The sequence below is a fragment of the Triturus cristatus genome, chromosome 12, assembly GCF_964204655.1.
Source record: "Triturus cristatus chromosome 12, aTriCri1.1, whole genome shotgun sequence".
In the NCBI taxonomy this organism is placed as follows: Eukaryota; Metazoa; Chordata; class Amphibia; order Caudata; family Salamandridae; genus Triturus; species Triturus cristatus.
Genome location: NC_140595.1, coordinates 82,318,785 through 82,336,099, shown reverse-complemented (window position 1 = coordinate 82,336,099; position 17,315 = coordinate 82,318,785). Strand labels below are relative to the sequence as shown.

Sequence of the window (17,315 nt, the reverse complement as noted above, 5' to 3'; positions counted from 1 at the left end):
AAAATGCCTGTCGGCGGTAGCGGCACACCTACGAAAGCAGGGCATACACGTATACCCATACTTGGACGACTGGCTGGTCAAGGCAAACTCACGCGAGAAGTGCGAGAGGCACGCAAAACGCGTAACAGACACCCTCACAAATCTGGGATTTTCCATCCACTGGGGAAAATCATCGCTGGAACCGGAACAGGTAAAGATTTTCCTGGGGGCAAAGATCAACTCCCTCAACCGTACAGTAGTGCCCAGCGACAGGAGGACAGATGCCCTACTGAAGGAGACGCAGCTCTACCAGAAGGGGCGAGCTCTGACAATGAGGGCGGTGAGCAGGATGATGGGGATGATGGCGTCCTGTATCCAGCTGGTGCCGAATGTACGCCTGCACATGAGACCATTCCAGGAATGGCTGCAACAGCAATGGTCACAAGCAAACGGAAGTTGGGAGGATCTAGTGGTTGTTACGCACGCAGTGCAGGAGGAGATAACTTGGTGGAACAGAGACAACATAACAACAGGGAGAAGCCTGACACCACCAAGCCCAACAGTGACCATTACCACGGACGCATCGCAGGTGGGATGGGGAGCGCACATGGACAACCTCAGAGTGAGGGGTCTATGGGCTCCGGCAGACGCGGTCCGCCACATCAACTACCTCGAGTTGAAAACGATACTGCTAGCCATGAAGGCATTCCAGAGACACCTGTGCGGCCAGAGGGTGTTGGTACAGACAGACAACACCACGGCGATGTTCTACATCAACAAACAAGGGGGGACACAGTCGTTTCCCCTCTCATCCCTAGCTCAGGAGATTTGGAGATGGGCCATACCTCTCAAGATAGATCTACTGGCAATTCACCTACCAGGGAAGGACAATGTGGAGGCAGACTGGCTGAGCAGGCAGACGTCAGCATCGCACGAGTGGGAGCTCAATGGCCAGGAAACGGAGAAAATCTTCCGGAGATGGGGGACTCCCACAATAGACCTATTTGCAACACGCCACAATGCAAAATGCCAAAGCTTCGCGTCCAGGCAACCAGATCAGCAATCCAAGGGAAATGCCCTATGGATAAGCTGGTGGAGGACATTTGCCTACGCCTTTCCACCGATACCCCTGTTGCACAGAGTGCTCGACAAGTGCAGAACCAGCAACATGACTCTGATCCTGGTGGCCCCACAGTGGGCGAGGCAGACATGGTTCTCACAGATTCAAGAAATGGCGCAAGGCAATCCGTACAAGTTCGAGAGGAGAAAAGACCTGCTCTCAATGCAAAACGGGGAGGTCCTGCACCCAGAGCCAGAGACCCTCAACCTAGCAGCATGGCTCCTGAAGACCTAGAGTTCGCACACCTAAGGTTACCTCAGAGCACTATGCGAGTGCTACGGGAGGCAAGGAAACCTACTACAAGAAAGTGCTACAGCGCAAAGTGGAAGAGATTCACGGTGTGGTGCAGGAAGAAGGGCCTGCACAACAGAATGACAAGAGACTCAACTGTGCTGAGGTACCTCACACACCTTCTAAAGAGTAACCTCTGCTTGAGCTCCCTAAGGGCGCATCTAGCAGCGATCGTTGCCTACACCAGAGGTGAAAAGGGTGGAAGTTTCTTCAGCTCGCAGGTGGTGAAGAGATTCATGGAGGGAGCCAAAAGAATGGCACCCCCGAAAAGGTTGCCGCCGCCGGCATGGAATTTAAACGTGGTTCTGACGGAGCTCATGAAGGCGCCGTTTGAACCCATTCACAAGGCCAATCTACAAATGTTGACGATGAAAACTGCCTTTCTAGTGGCCATAACCTCACTACGCAGGGTGAGCGAGCTTCAAGCACTAACGCTACAGGAGCCATACATTCAAATTCACAAGGACAGGGTAGTCCTGAGGACGGACCCACACTTCATGCCCAAGGTAGTGTCGGCGTTCCACATGAATCAGAGTATCCAGATACCGAGTTTCTTCCAAAACCCGACTACAAACGCAGAAAAGGCCCTGCACACCCTCGATGCCAGAAGAGCGGTGATGCACTACATTGAAAGAACCAAGGAACTCAGGAAGTCGAAGCAGCTGTTTGTGTCCTTTGCTACTAGCTTCATGGGTAGACCAGTGACCAAGGGCACCATCGCTAGGTGGATTGCCCTCACTATTCAATTCTGTCACAAACAGGCTGGACAGGAGCTAACGGAGGGGCCACAAGCTCACTCCACAAGGAAGAAGGGGGCCACAGTTGCCTTCCTGGCAAACACGCCCATCCAAGACATTTGTCTCGCAGCAACTTGGGCATCTGTGCACACGTTCACAAAGCACTACTGCGTGGACATTCAAATGAATAAGGAAGCACAGGTCGGACAGAAGGTGCTACAACACATTTTCAACGACCAGCGATCATCTTCCACCCAGCCACCACAAAAATAGGAAAACCGCTACGAAGTCTATGCACAGCATAGTGAATCCAGAAAGATTCACGCTGCAAAACGAAAAGTTTCTTACCTGTCGGTGTAGTTTTGCAGCTTGAAGATCTTTCTGGATTCACTAGGGAACCCACCCACCTCCGCCAGGAAGATGAGGCTGGAGGAAGAGGGGGTGAAAGGGATAGGATCAAATAGGTGGAGACGTACAGAAATATGGACAAAAGGATTAATCAATCGCCTAGGGTTAAAAAAAAAAAAAAAAAAAAAAGGGAAAAAAGAACCCGAAGATGGCGCCCCAAAGGTGGGACTTCCGCAGGAAGCACGACGACGTCACGGGAGGTGCACCAAATGGTGGACGTCGACGCCCACCTGGGCTACAAAAAAAAAAAAAAAAAACAAAGAAAAGACTACGAATCCGGACCCAACCACAAGATCGCGGAATAATGCACAGCATAGTGAATCCAGAAAGATCTTCAAGCTGCAAAACTACACCGACAGGTAAGAAACTTTTCGTTATATCTGATTTTCATGTCAACCAGACCATAACTTTGCCTAAGTTCTTTCAGAATCCCTCTTCGCCAGCGGAAAGGTCTCTCCATTCCCTGGATGTTGGGAGGGTGTTGAAATTTTACCTGGATAAGACAAAGGATATTCGTAGGTCTGACCAATTGTTTGTTAATTATGGATCAGTCAGGACCGGTCTCGCGACCTCTAAGCAGTCCATTTCTCGGTGGATTGTGTCCTGCATACAATTGTGTTATCAAAAGGCTATTAAGACTTTAGGGCAGTGGTTCCCAAACTGGGGTCCGCGGACCCCCAGGGGTCCGTGACACATTCCTAGGGGGTCCCCAGGCAGCAGTTTTAAAAGCACTGCAAAGTTCCTTGTATAATCAGCAGTTTTTGGGTAGCAATAAATGTGTCAAGATAACACCGGTAATTAATGTATCAGCTGTAGAGAGATGGAGGTTTTGCCCAGTGGCAGCTTTGACTCATCTTAGGAAGCGCTGGTGGTTAATATGCCTGCTACAAAGAATGTCTACCGTGCATTTTTAAAAAAACAGTATTTTGTTTTGTGCATAGCTCAGTGGGTTCCTGCTTTTGCCACAGAGATTCTTTTGTTATTGTGCAGTTCACAAGTTCCAATCGTAATCTAGCACAGTGAGCTATGAACTGCCATCAAAGAACTGCATGCAAACTCCACAGTACAAGTTAGTAAATTATGCTTGTTCCCAGTCTTTCATTATCCCGATGCTGCTAAAAAGGTTTGTTTGGGTAGAAATAAATCCTTATTATTAAAGTCACTGTTAATCCCTGTGTTATATTCTGAATCCTGAGTTTTTGCTTCTCCAGACCAAGCACTCTTAAAAAATACCTACCAGTATGGATGACATGTGAATCCTACACCTTGTAGTCCCCTTTGCCTTATGTAACATTTTCTATTCACTGATTTACACACATATGATTCATGGTCTCTCTTTGTGTGTGATGTAAAGTGCTATTACACCCTACAGTGGTATGAGAGGTGCTATAAAATAAATTAAATACATGTGACAGTGGGGCTATGGAGAGATGAGAGGCACTGTTGGAGGGTAGTAGTGAGGGAATCATTGAAGATTGTAAATCATTGAAGATTGACAAAAATTGTTGTATCCTGGTGCATAGTAAGGTCATTGTTTACTATGCTTTAAAAAGCTAATACAATTTAATATATAATGACAAATGTGTTGTAAAATGCACCATTTTCCCCCAAATTTTCTTGGGGGAGAGCTCCCCAAAGCCCCCTTTGTAGTGGTCAGGCTCACTCACTGCACTTGTGCACTGTACGGGGACTGGTCTGACAACATTTGCCAGAGCAGCTTTAGGTTTCCATTCCAGCCTTGGCAGTAGCAGGAGCCTCGTGCGGCGACATGAAACCAAACAATGAAAAGTTAGTCGCAAGATACAGCACCAACCTGAATAGGTGTTGTTAGTTCGCATACCATTAGTGCGCATACCATTAGTGCGCATTTTTTACTTCGCACAAGGCATTTCTATGCATTTTTGTACATCGTATGCTTTCACTTTGCATCGGCTTGAAAATCGTTTCAAAAGGCAATTACTTCGACTCAAATTACTTTGTATATCACTACATTGAAAAATAATTTAATTTTACATTTATTCCTAACAAAAAGTAACCTAAAACCTTGAGCGGGATGCCAGGAAATCAGGGGTTGTGGGTGGGGGAAGTAATTTGAAAATACACCGAAACCTTTAACAATACACACCACTACTATTCCCTAAACACTAAATCACTACCCCCTGCACAACATCCTACACTACAAAAACACAACACTACCCTGAACCCTAATACGCCACTCCCAGCACGACCCCCTACACTACATATACACCAAAACACTACCCTAAACCATACCATACGACCCACCTACACTACCCTTAACCCTAAAACACTAACCTAAACTACACATACACCACAACACTACCCCAAAACACTACCCCGCACGACCCCCTACTCTGCACATACACCACAACTCTACCCTAAACCCTACACTCAAACCTTAAACACTACACATACCCCTTAACACTACCCTCAACCCTTAAACTGTACCCCCAGCACGACCCCCTACTCTCCAAAAACACACTACATCCCCCTTACCTCTCTCTTCGTGGTTCATCTCTCCTCAGGGCACCTTCCTCACGTCGTCTTCGATGGGCGGTGCACGTCGTTGTGAGGAAACCGCCTCCGTTTCCTTACAACGACATGGATCGATTTCTTTTCAAGCATACCATTACAACGCATGCGTAGTACCAACGCTTGCGATGTAACAACTTGCGTACTAATGGTACGCGTTGTAACATCGCAAGCGTAGTAACGCTTGCGAAGTAATGGTATGCGCAGTAGCAGCCGCGCACTAAAGGCTGTTTACCCACCAACCTTCCCATTAAGATAGAATATTTTTAATATAAAAATCTAAAATCTTTAGTAATTGAAGTCAGTCTTTGTTTAATGTGCACACATGTATGTTTTTTTCTTTGAATTACAGTTTTGTTTGAGATTTAAATCATATAAATTGGTTGGGGGTCCCCGGATTCCAGTAGTGACTCAATGGGGGTCCTCAGGAGTGAAAAGTTTGGGAACCACTGCCTTAGGGGGTAAACCTAAGGCTCATTCCACCAGGGGCAAAGCTGCCACGACGGCTTTGCTGCGTGATGTTCCGATTGCGGAAATCTGCAAGGCGGCCACTTGGAAGTCGGTCCATACCTTTGCTGCGCATTACTGTCTGGACTCGGATGCCAGGGCAGATGCTCAGGTTGGGCAGGCTTCGCTGCGAAATTTTTTTGCACAGTAGTGGTATTGTCTTGTTTGTTCTCCACCGCTGTTGTTGTGTGGGGATGGGCTTGCCATTCTATTCACTAGATTATGACTATACACAGAGATCCCCTACTACAGAAGGAGTAGTTTCTTTTCTGTAACTCCAGTTCTGTAGTAGGGGTATCTCTGTTATAGTCATAAGCGCCCGCCCTCCTCCCCGGTGGAGAGATAATTATTCATGTGAAGAATGCTACAGGTCTGGCGTGCTACGCCTTCAAAAAGAACTGAAAGTAAAAGGGACCTGCTGGGCATTCTGGGATACTGGGGAAAGTTCTGGAAATCTGGAAAGTTTTCTTAAAGGCACAGTATCCTGTTCTAAGCCACATAATGGCAGCCTATGGGGCTTGTCTGTCCATTCCTTCCTCTCTATCATTCCAGAGGCTTTTGCTGGTAGAGGCAGGGTTTTTTCCTATGTGGAGAAAAGCTGGACAGGCAGTGCTGTTTGTGGATGTTGGTGGAATTCTAGTTGAAGTACTGGACAGGGTAGCCTGTGGGTATAGGCTGCATTATCTGTCTTTAAATTAAATTCTCTCTTAAAGGTGTATGCAGGTCTGCATGATTTGTCACCTTTAGAGATTATTTTTTATTGCTCCGGGGTCCACGCACATGGGCTGGACTATTCACTAGATTATGACTATAACAGAGATACCCCTACTACAGAACTGGAGTTACAGAAAAGAAACTACTCCTTCTTCATGTCACAGAATCACATTCCAAAGTTGTCTTCTCCCACTGAGCTGTGTGTTGGGTAGGACTTTGAACCCAATCTTTATAGCAATGTTCCAATATGAACATATCTTTGCTTTGTCGGTGTGCCTATATCTCTTCAATGAGTAATTTATTTATTTTTTTCTTCCAGAATTTAAACCAGAATCCACGTACGCTGTTGCCAAAATTTTACGGTCTGTACTGTGTGCAGGCTGCTGGCAAGAACATTCGCATTGTTGTCATGAACAACTTGTTGCCACGGTCAGTTAAGATGCACTTGAAATATGACTTGAAGGGTTCCACCTACAAACGTCGGGCTTCGCAAAAGGAACGAGAGAAAAACTTCCCCACGTTTAAAGACCTTGACTTCATGCAAGATATTGGGGATGGACTTTTCCTTGACCCAGACATGTACAACGCTCTGAGCAAAACCATCATGAGAGATTGTTTGGTAAGATTATCTGCGGCTTTCCTAAACCCCCGTTATGCAGAAACAAAGGTGGACACTTGTAAAACCAAGTCCATTCAGTCTATTTAAGAAAAAAAAAATCAAAATCCTTTTTAGGCAGCCAAACCAGGGTTTATATATTTTGTTTTCAGGCACAGTGATTTTTAAGATTTTCAGTGAAGATGCATCTTGCTTACTCGTGGACTGCAGTATAGATCTTGAGATATCAATCCATCTACTGTGTCATAAGATATGGTGAACTAAATAAGTCCCACGTCGAGTGCCACAGTACACCATTCAAGAAGTATATTGCAGTGGCTACACCTAACTAGCCTCACTGTGGCTTAAAAAAAAAATATATCCTTTGAAGCTTCTTACAGTACAGGTGTGGTGTATTGGGAATAGTAGACCAAGTCTCTGAATGTGAGTGTGGAATTACAGTTTCTGCAAAACTTCAGAGTGAGTATCATTCGGGGATGGTCTTCTCAATTTCCACCCATTCCAGGTGAAGGCAGGGAATTATCCTAAGCTGGGGAACATGGAAACGACACCCATGCTGGAGTAACAGTTCCAACATACATATATTTTCCCATTTGATCACACAACCTTTCTCCATATTAATATATCCTTAGAATCTTCGCTTTAAGGAGGATCCAAAGATTGTATTAACCCCTTCCATGCGCGGGGAATTCCCGCGCTGTGTGGGCGTTTCTATTAGTGGGCTGGGATTCGGACGGCCGGGAGCCGTCGTGCGCACACGCCCACCGTGACACGTGACTGCTCCCGGCTGTCATGCGCATGGACGGGGCTAATTTGGGGATGCTGTCCATTCTGTAAAATTGTTGAATGCGTGAAACCTTCTCCTCCTGCTAGTCTTGTATTTTGCCACTTGTGATAGCCTCCATACCCCTGCTCTGAAATGTCAGTGTTTAGCAGGGATAAGAAGGATATATTATTAGCTGACCGTTGGGCTGGTATACAGGGATGGGTAAAGCAGGAGACAGTGGTGTGCCTACAGTACTTTCCTCTCCACCTCCTACCTATATGCACTGCAAATCACAAGTTTGTTCTAAGTCTGCAGTGACCGAGGAATATTCTTGTGCTTTTCTCTCCAGGTTTTGCAGAGTTTTAAAATTATGGATTACAGCTTGTTGGTGGGTATCCACAACATGGATCAGGCGCTGAAAGAGAGGGCGGCAATGGATGGGAATAATCACCCGGACACTCGGAAGCCAGCAGGCCAGAAAGCACTCTACTCCACTGCCATGGAATCCATCCAGGGCGAGGCCTGGCGAGGGGGGACTATACAATCTGATGACCAGTATGTGGCCTTTTTAAACAAAATTCATGATATGAAACCACCAGTATTTAATTTTTCATGCTTCACTAGGGGTAAAAATGTGTGTGGGGGTAGTCTAATTTCACACAATGCATTTGAGGTGGATTTTCTTTTTTCAAGAGATTAGGTTGGAGGATGGTTACCTCCCTTCTGGTGTTGTATTACTACTTCAAGTGTACCTGTTTCCAGCGTATATAAAAGAGAATGAGCAGTCAAGTCTGAGATTCAGTGCTCTCTGCCTTTACAGGCAATTTGTGGACTGCCGTGGGGGGTATGACAGAAAGATTTAGCATTGATTACCATTCATTCGGTGAGGTCGAGCCGCGACGAGGTCAGCAGGGCTCCGGTGGTTGCTTCAGCGAGGTCGAGCCGCGACGAGGTCAGCAGGGCTCCGATGTTCCGAGAGGGTCTTCTTCTCAGCAAGGGGGAGCCGCGACGCAGTCAGTAGGGCTCGAGTTCTCAGCTCCAGGCAATGAGTCTTTCTCCGTAGGGTCAGCCGCGATCCGATCAGCAGGGTAGTGGACTCCAGGATACAACTTCCGTCCTGGTTGTGGGCTGCCCCAGATATATGGCTGGAGCCCTTTGATGTCCGGACCCTCGCGCCTGGGGGGCCGGAGGGGCCGGGATGAGAGAATCCAGACACCCAGCGGGGGGGTGGAGACATCGCCCAGGGAGGCCGGAGGGCGTTCGGGCCCAGGTGTCGGGGGCCGGCGTGAGGCCCCATCGAAACTCCCCTCCTCCGGGATCTGTTGAGTGGCCACTCGACCCCCTTGGGTCGGGTCTTGGCGCCTTGGTGTTGGGACTTCGCAGGGACCGAGGCCCGGGCGGGCCGCGTCGCGAAGGCTGGTGCGGGGAGCGGGATACAAGCTCGGGGGGCCCCGAAGGGTTGGGGTTGTCCACGTTTGGTCTGGTAGGAGGGTTCGGGACCACGCCACGAGGCCGGGTCCAACAGGCGTTTCCCCCCCAGCGGAAGGCAGGGAGAGTCACCCATCTTCTTGGGTGTTCTCCTCGCCGAGGCGGAAGAAGCGGGATAGGCCGTCGGCGTTGGCGTGGTCGTTGCCGGGCCGATGGTCTACAGTGAAGTCCATCCCCTGCAGAGAGATGGACCATCGCAACAACTTCGGGTTCTCGCCTCTCATCTGCATTAACCACCGCAAGGGCCGGTGGTCGGTTTGGACCCGGAAGTGGATGCCGAAGAGGTAGGGCCGGAGCTTCTTGAGGGCCCACACCACGGCGAAGGCCTCTCGTTCAATGGTGCTCCATCTTTGCTCCCGGGGCAGCAGGCGCCGGCTGAGGATGGCCACCGGCTGGTCAATCCCCTGAGAGTTCACTTGGGACAAGACAGCCCCGACTCCATATTCCGAGGCATCAGTCTGTACCACGAACTCTTTGCTGTAGTCGGGAGCTTGTAGCACGGGGGCGGTACACATCGCTGTCTTGAGGGTCTCGAAGGCCGCCTGACAGAGGGGCGTCCAGTGCACCTTCTTTGGTTGCTTCTTGGAGGTGAGCTCCGTGAGGGGGCCCACAATGCTTCCGTAGTCCTTAATGAACCGCCGGTAATAGCCCGTGAGTCCCAGGAAGGCCCTCACCGCGGTTTGGGTGGCTGGGGGCTCCCAGGCCATGATGGCGTCGATCTTTGGCTGGAGGGGAGCCACATGGCCGCTCCCCACTTGATGTCCCAGATAGGTTACGGATCCTTGGCCTATCTGACATTTGCTGGCTTTTATTGTGAGCCCGGCCCTTTGGAGGGCGGTCAGAACCTCCCAGAGGTGCCTCAGGTGTTCGGCCCAGTGGCTGCTGAACACCGCAATATCGTCCAGGTAGGCGGCGCTGAACGCTTCTAGGCCGGCCAGTACCTTGTTCACTAGTCTTTGGAAGGTCGCCGGGGCATTCTTCATGCCGAAGGGCATCACTCGGAAGTGGTAGTGGCCATCGGGGGTGGAGAAAGCAGAACGCTCTTGGGCGCCCGGGGTGAGCCTGATCTGCCAGTACCCGGCGGTGAGGTCAAAGGTGCTAAGGTAGCGGGCTGCTCCCAGGCGGTCGATCAGTTCATCTGCCCAAGGAATGGGATGGGCATCGGTTTTGGTGACGGCATTTATTCCCTGATAGTCCACGCAAAACCGGAGCTCCGGGGTGGTGCCCGGGGCGGCAGCTTTCAGCACCAGGACCACAGGGCTGGCCCAGGGACTGTCGGAGGGCTGGATGACCCCCAGGGCCAACATCTTGGAGACCTCGGCGTGGATGCAGACCCGTACCCGGTCGGGGACTCGGTAGGCTCGGTGTCGCACGGGGGGGCTGTACCCGGTGTCTACGCCGTGGATACACCATCGGGTGACTCCGGGAGTGAGGGAGAAGAGAGCAGCGAAGTGATGCAGCAGTCCTTGACACTCTTGGCGCTGCTCCGCAGTCAGGGTGGCAGAGAGGATGACTCCCTCTAAGGAGCCGTCCTTTTCTGAGGCTCTCAGGAGGTCGGGTAGGGGCTCGGAGTCGTCCTCGGCCCCATCGTCCGTAGCCATCAGCAGGCTAAGTTCCGTTCGGGCAAAGTGGGGTTTGAGCCTGTTGGCGTGGAGAACCCGGAGGGGGTTCCTGGGGGATTCCAGGTCGACCAGGTAGGTGACGGGGCTCTTTTTCTCTACCACCTTGAAGGGCCCGGTCCATTTGTCCTGGAGAGCACAAGGGTCAACGGGCGACATGACCCAGACCTGCTGGCCTGGCTCGAACTCGATGGAGGAGGCGTTCTGGTGATACCAGCGTTTCATTTTCTCCTGGCTGGCCTCGAGGTTGGCTTCGGCCAGTTCCCGGAATTTCCGGGTTTGATTCCGCAGGGTCAGGAGGTACCGGTAGACGTCGGGCGGAGCATCCTGGACGGTAGTCTCCCAGCCTTCTTTGACCAGGCTGAGGGGGCCCCGGACAGGGTGTCCATACAAGAGTTCGAAGGGGCTGAACCCCAGAGACTTCTGTGGGACCTCCCGATAGGCAAACAGGAGGCAGGGCAGCAGGACGTCCCATTTGCGTCTTAGGGGCTCCTCCAAGCCCTTGATCATTCCTTTCAATGTCCTGTTGAGTCGTTCGACTAGTCCGTTCCCCTGGGGGTGGTACGGGGTGGTGAATTTGTAGGTGACCCCGCATTGTTGCCACAGGGACCGCATATATTTTGAGATGAAGTTCGTGCCTCGGTCGCTCACGACCTCCCGGGGGAAACCCATTCTGGAGAATATTCCCATTAAGGCCCGGCCCACTACGGGGGCCGTCACTGTTAGGAGAGGGATGGCCTCAGGGTATCGGGTGGCATGATCGACCAGGACGAGGATGTAGCGATGTCCTTGGGCGGTTCGGGGGTCCATAGGTCCCACGATGTCGATCCCTACCCGCTCGAACGGGGTGTTTACTATTGGAAAGGGTTGGAGAGGGGCTTTGACTTTTCTCCCACTCTTCCCGCTGGCTTGGCAGGTCGGGCAGGTGCGGCAATGATTGTCCACGTCCCTCCGCATTAGGGGCCAGTAGAAGTGGGTCACCAGGCGGCTGTAGGTTTTGTCTTGCCCCAGGTGCCCGGCGAGGGGCACATCATGCGCCAGATTGAGGAGGAAGTCTCGGAATCGGAGGGGGACCACCAGCACGCGGCCGGCCCCCAGTTCTGCGGTCTTCTGCTCGCTGTAGAGGAGGTCATTGTCCCAATAGACCCAGTGGGTCCCCGTTTGTTCTCCGGTGGCCTGGGCGGCTGCTTGCTGTCGGGTCCCTTCGAGGGAGGGGCAGGTTTTCTGTTCTTGACGGAACTGCTCCCTGGTGGGGCCACCTTCCTGGCGCCATTGGGCGAGTTCGGGTAGGTCGCCGAGCGCGGCGACCTCGTCCGGGGGGGATTTCTGGCGGCCCGGACTGAGCGTTGGCTTCTTCTTCGACGGAGGGGGGTGGCGGTTCGGGCCACTCCGGCTCTTCGGGGGGAGCAGGTATGCTCGGCTGGATGGCCCGGGCGGTCGTGGACAAGCTCTGTGTTGTCTGCCGACCGAACGGGACACGGTACATTAGGCATGATCTGTTCGGGGGTCACCAAGTGGCAGCATACGGCTGTCACGCTGGCTCCGGTGTCACGGTGGGCTTCGGCCCGGCGTCCATTAATGGTGACCCACTGTTGGTACTTCTGGGTGTTGCTCGGGATGGGAGCCCGGGGCACCATTTCCCGGCTGCCCAGGCATACCAAGGTCATGGCGGCGGGTTCCCATTCGGTTGGCTCTGCGTCGTCGTTCTCTTCATCTTCTCCCCCTTCTCCCAGGGCCGCGGCCGCCAACTGGCGGGGGGGTGGCCCGGTGGTCCCGGCTCGTCGGTTCACGGGGCAGGTCGGGTCACTGGCATAATGCCCTGGCTGTTGGCAGTTGTAGCACGTTACCGTCGGTCGAGGCCCTGGTCGGGCTAGGGGGGTCCCTCTTCGGGCGAGGGACGGGGACGTGCTGTTCGTGGGCGATCCCCGGGGAGGACTCCGGGGCGGCCCTGCTGGAAAGTCTCTGTTTCGGTTCGATTCCCCCTCCTCCGCCGCGCTGGCGGGGGGGCCCCTGGTTGTTCCGCTGGTACTCCCCCATCGAGTTCCGAGGGACCCGGGTGTTCACCCATCGATCGGCCTCGGCGGCGAGCTTCCGCGGCTCGGTCAGCTTGCTGTCGAGGAGGTGCTGTCTCAGCTCGACGAAGCAGTTTTTGGAGAGGTGCTCCCATACAATGAGGTCGAACAGCTGTTCGTAGGAGGTGACTTTGCTGCCCTTGATCCATCCTTCCAGGGCTCTGCTGAAAAAGTCTACGTATTCCACCCAGGTGGTACCGGGGAGCTTCCTGCAGTCCCGGAAGCGCTGGCGGTACATCTCTGGGGTGAGACCATAGCGGGTGAGCAGGGCCTCCTTCATATGGTCGTAAGAGGTCATCACTGCGTCTGGGAGCTGTAGCAGGGTGTCTCTGCCTTCGCTGAGGAACCGTCCCCATAGGCCGGCACCCCAATCCTTCCGGGGTACCCGATGGGCGGTCATGGCTACCTCGTAGGCCTTGAACCATTGTTGGATGTCGTCGTTCTTGTAGTACTCTTTGACGACATCCTTGGGGATATGTACCTTCGCCTCGGCCGGCGGAGGGTTGTCCCTGTTTCCGGGGGCGCCGGACTCTCCATTTTTGGACTTAATTTCAAGTTCTTTAAGGCCCCGCTCATGCTCGAGGGTTAGCCTCCTTTCTTCTAGTTCTCGGTGCCGTCTTTTCTCCTCTATTTCTTCTTGCAACCGTAGTTGCTCTAGGGCCAACTTCTTTTCTGCTAGTAGGAGTTCGCCGTCCAGGCGGAGTCGGGCGAGCTCTAACTCGTGGGTCCGGACCCTCTCCCGTTCTCGCATCTCTTCCGGGGAGAGGCCGGTCTCCATGCTAGTTCTTCTTCCATCTGCTGGGGCTGCGGTTGGTTGCTGGTGCACACTTGGCACCGGGTTTTCTTCGGTTTGGGGGGGAGCCGATTCAGGCTCTACCCAGGCCCTTAGGGCTTTCTGCAGGTCTTCTTTTGTGTTTAATCCGGTGGTCGCGATGCCTTTGTCTTTACAAAACTGTTTTAGTTCCTTATGGGTATATTCCTCCAACCGTTCTTGTTGGAACTCCGCGGTTGGGGTGGTCTCTTGGTTGCTCATAGTTACTCTGTGTCTGGGTAGGTAGTGGGTGTGTTTTGCAGCGTGAATCTTTCTGGATTCACTATGCTGTGCATTATTCCGCGATCTTGTGGTTGGGTCCGGATTCGTAGTCTTTTCTTTGTTTTTTTTTTTTTTTTTTTTTTTTTTGTAGCCCAGGTGGGCGTCGACGTCCACCATTTGGTGCACCTCCCGTGACGTCGTCGTGCTTCCTGCGGAAGTCCCACCTTTGGGGCGCCATCTTCAGATTCTTTTTTCCGCCGTTGGGTCTGGATCGTCATCGGGAAGCTCCAGAATTACACTCGGAAGAAGAAGGAAGAAAAGCGAGTTTCGTCGATAGAATCACTAGAAGATATCAGGAAAGGAAGAGATTTCATCAGGAGCGCGAAGAAAAGAGGACCAGCGCCCTTTTTCTTCGACGGCCTTGGAGAATGCACGCTCAGAGACCCTGAGCGCAATGGACAAGACGCCATTCAAGTTCTGCCCAAACTGCCACCACAAGTTCGCGCAGAAAGACCAGCATCCGGTCTGCAACCTCTGCCTACCGGTCGATCACCAGAGTATCGACTGCAACGCCTGCTCAGCCTTCGCGCCGAAGACACTCAGGGTGAGAGAGCGACAGAGAGGACCCAACGCCAACATGGATGGCAAGGGGAAGCCCCCGACGCTCTACGATCTGGGCCTCTCCACGGACGACGAGGACAACGTCGCCGAGACAGCCGAAAACTTCACGGTCGTAGAGACCGACAAGAAAAAAGAAGACGAGGTAAGAGAATCGTCGAGCGCAAAACAGAAAGTACCTCGAAAACACGAGGGTGACTCGAGAAAAACTGAGTCAAAGTCCACGAAGGGAGCCCCGGCGCCGAAAACTTCGACGTCCAAAGGGGGAACCACGGACAAGAGGCCGAGCGGATCCTTAGAAAAGGACTCCCTGGTGCCGAAAGACGCCGAAAAGCAAGGGTCGTCGAAAACATCCCATGAAACGGGCCGATCGACGCAGAAAGAACGTTCGACGTCGACGCAAGTTTCATCGAAAAGACCCGCGGTCGACGCCGAAAGCATCTCCGAGATGGAGAAAAAGAAGAGGCGGCTCGAGGCCGAAATGGAGAACATCCTTCAAAGGAAGAAGGAGTTCGACGCCAGGATGAAGGAATTCACGATTCCAACGGTTTCATCGGCGGACGTCGGTGAGGTCGAAGACGAGTTCGACGCCGAAGGGCTGACAAGGGATCTCGAAGAGGAAGAAGTGCCCTATTATGAGGGAGAAGCCGAGGAAGAAGACCAACGGTCGTTCTACGAATCGGCGGCATCTACCAGCAACGACGTCGAATGGCACGATCTCGACACCGAAAACCCGGAGGAGCCCGTGGACACGTACCCTTCGAGGCCTTCGCCACCCGACGACATCGGGGTGTACAATATGGTGGTCAGGAGCGCAGCAATGGCCTTCGGCGTCAAACTCGACGAGGAGAAACCGAAAGCCGATTTTCTCGTCGAGACACTGCTCCCCATCCAGACAAGGAGCCAGTTCCTCCCCATGCTACAAAGCGTGATGAATCAGGGGAGAGAAGCCTTCAAGGAACCTGCCACCTGTCGGTCGATCACGCCCAGGACAGAGAAGAAATATAAGCACTCCTCCCTGGACCCCCCTTACATCAAGGGTAGCGTGACCGCATTCTCCATCATAGCCTCCACGGCCAGGAGAAGGGCCAATGTACCAGCAACTTCGGGCCCACCTCCGGATAAGGAGAGCAGGAGGATTGACCTCACAGGAAGAAAGGTCGAGAGGAACGCCGCAATGCACTGGCGCATGGCGAATTCGAATGCACTCCTCAATAGACACCAATACCAGCACTGGGATGAGATGGGGGAGCTAGTAAAGCACCTCCCCGAAGAATACCGCCAGAGAGCCTCTCACCTGATAGACGAAGGGAAGAACATCGCCAACTCCTGTATAAAGACGGCGTTGGATGGGGCAGAGACTTCAGCAAGACTCATGGCCATAGGGGTCACAGAGAGGAGGCATGCATGGCTAAGAATCTCGGGATTCAAACCGGAAGTGCAGAACAACATCCTTGGCACCCCCTTCAACGGAGAGACACTGTTCGGAGCAACAGTGGACGAGAAGCTCACCCAGCTGAAAAAAGAAAACGAGACGGCGAGGTCCATGGGGGCCCTACAGCTGAGGGGAATGAGGCGAGGAAATCCCTCGAGGAGACCCTACGGTAGGGGAGGAAGCCAGCAGGGGACGTCGCACCAGGCGTTCCAACAAAGTCAGCAGGGTGAAGGTCACGGACAAGGTCAGCAGAAGCAAAACTGGCAATATCAACCTCGGGGCCAGTCCTTTCGCGGGAGAGGGAACGGACGTGGCCAAAGGAGGAGAGGGGGCGAACAGCCCTCGTCGAAGTGACTCAGCACGCAAGAGGACGCCTACCCTCGTCAGGACCCCAAGGGTGAGGCGCAAAAAAGTGTCATCAGGGGGAAGAGAAGATTCAAGAGCCTACGAGCATACGACACCAGTAGGCGGAAGACTGAGGTTCTACCTTCAGGAGTGGCGGCGTATAACCACAGACAAGTGGATACGGAACATTGTGCAGTACGGATACTGCGTAGATTTGGAGAAAAGACCTCCAAACAGGAAACCAAAGGGAAGACTGAGATCGGCCCAAGAACTGGCAATACTCAGAGAAGAAACGCGAAAACTCCTACAAAAGGGAGCCATAGAGACAGTGCCGTTCGGAGAACGCAACAAGGGGGTCTACTCAAACTACTTCGTGGTTCCGAAGGTAGACGGAGACCTCAGACCCATACTAGACCTCCGTTACCTAAACAAGTTCATCAGAACGCAAAGGTTCAAAATGACTTCACTGCAGGAGGTTCTGCCACAGATAAGAGAAGGGGACTTCATGGTCACCGTGGACCTCAAGGATGCCTACCTTCACATCCCAATAAACCGAAGGCACAAGGGCCTTCTAAGATTCAACATCGAACAGGAACACTACCAGTTCACAACCCTGGCCTTCGGATTAAAATCAGCACCAAGGGTCTTTACAAAATGCCTGTCGGCGGTAGCGGCACACCTACGAAGGCAGGGAATACATGTCTACCCCTACTTGGACGACTGGCTGGTCAAGGCAAACTCACGCGAAAAGTGCGAGAGGCACGCAAAACGCGTAACAGACACCCTCACGAATCTGGGATTCTCGATCCACTGGGGAAAATCATCGATGGAACCGGAACAGGTGAAGATTTTCCTGGGGGCAAAGATCAACTCCCGCAACAGTACAGTAGTGCCCAGCGACAGGAGGACAGATGCTCTACTGAAGGAGGCGAAGCTCTACCAGAAGGGGCGAGCTCTGACAGTGAGGGCTGTGAGCAAGATGATGGGGATGATGGCGTCCTGTATCCAGCTGGTGCC

At 52.6% G+C, this 17,315-nt stretch overlaps 1 protein-coding gene across 3 annotated transcripts in view; it reads left to right on the top strand.

The window, feature by feature from the left end:
• Nucleotides 1-17,315, top strand: part of PIP5K1A (phosphatidylinositol-4-phosphate 5-kinase type 1 alpha) — a 195,655-nt gene that overhangs the window by 112,301 nt on the left and 66,039 nt on the right. For all 3 annotated transcript variants that reach the window (XM_085639640.1, XM_085639638.1, XM_085639639.1), the window contains exons 7-8: nt 6,626-6,925; nt 8,038-8,243. In XM_085639640.1, the coding sequence (XP_085495766.1) occupies nt 6,626-6,925; nt 8,038-8,243 (506 nt within the window). The remainder of the gene's footprint in view (nt 1-6,625; nt 6,926-8,037; nt 8,244-17,315) is intronic.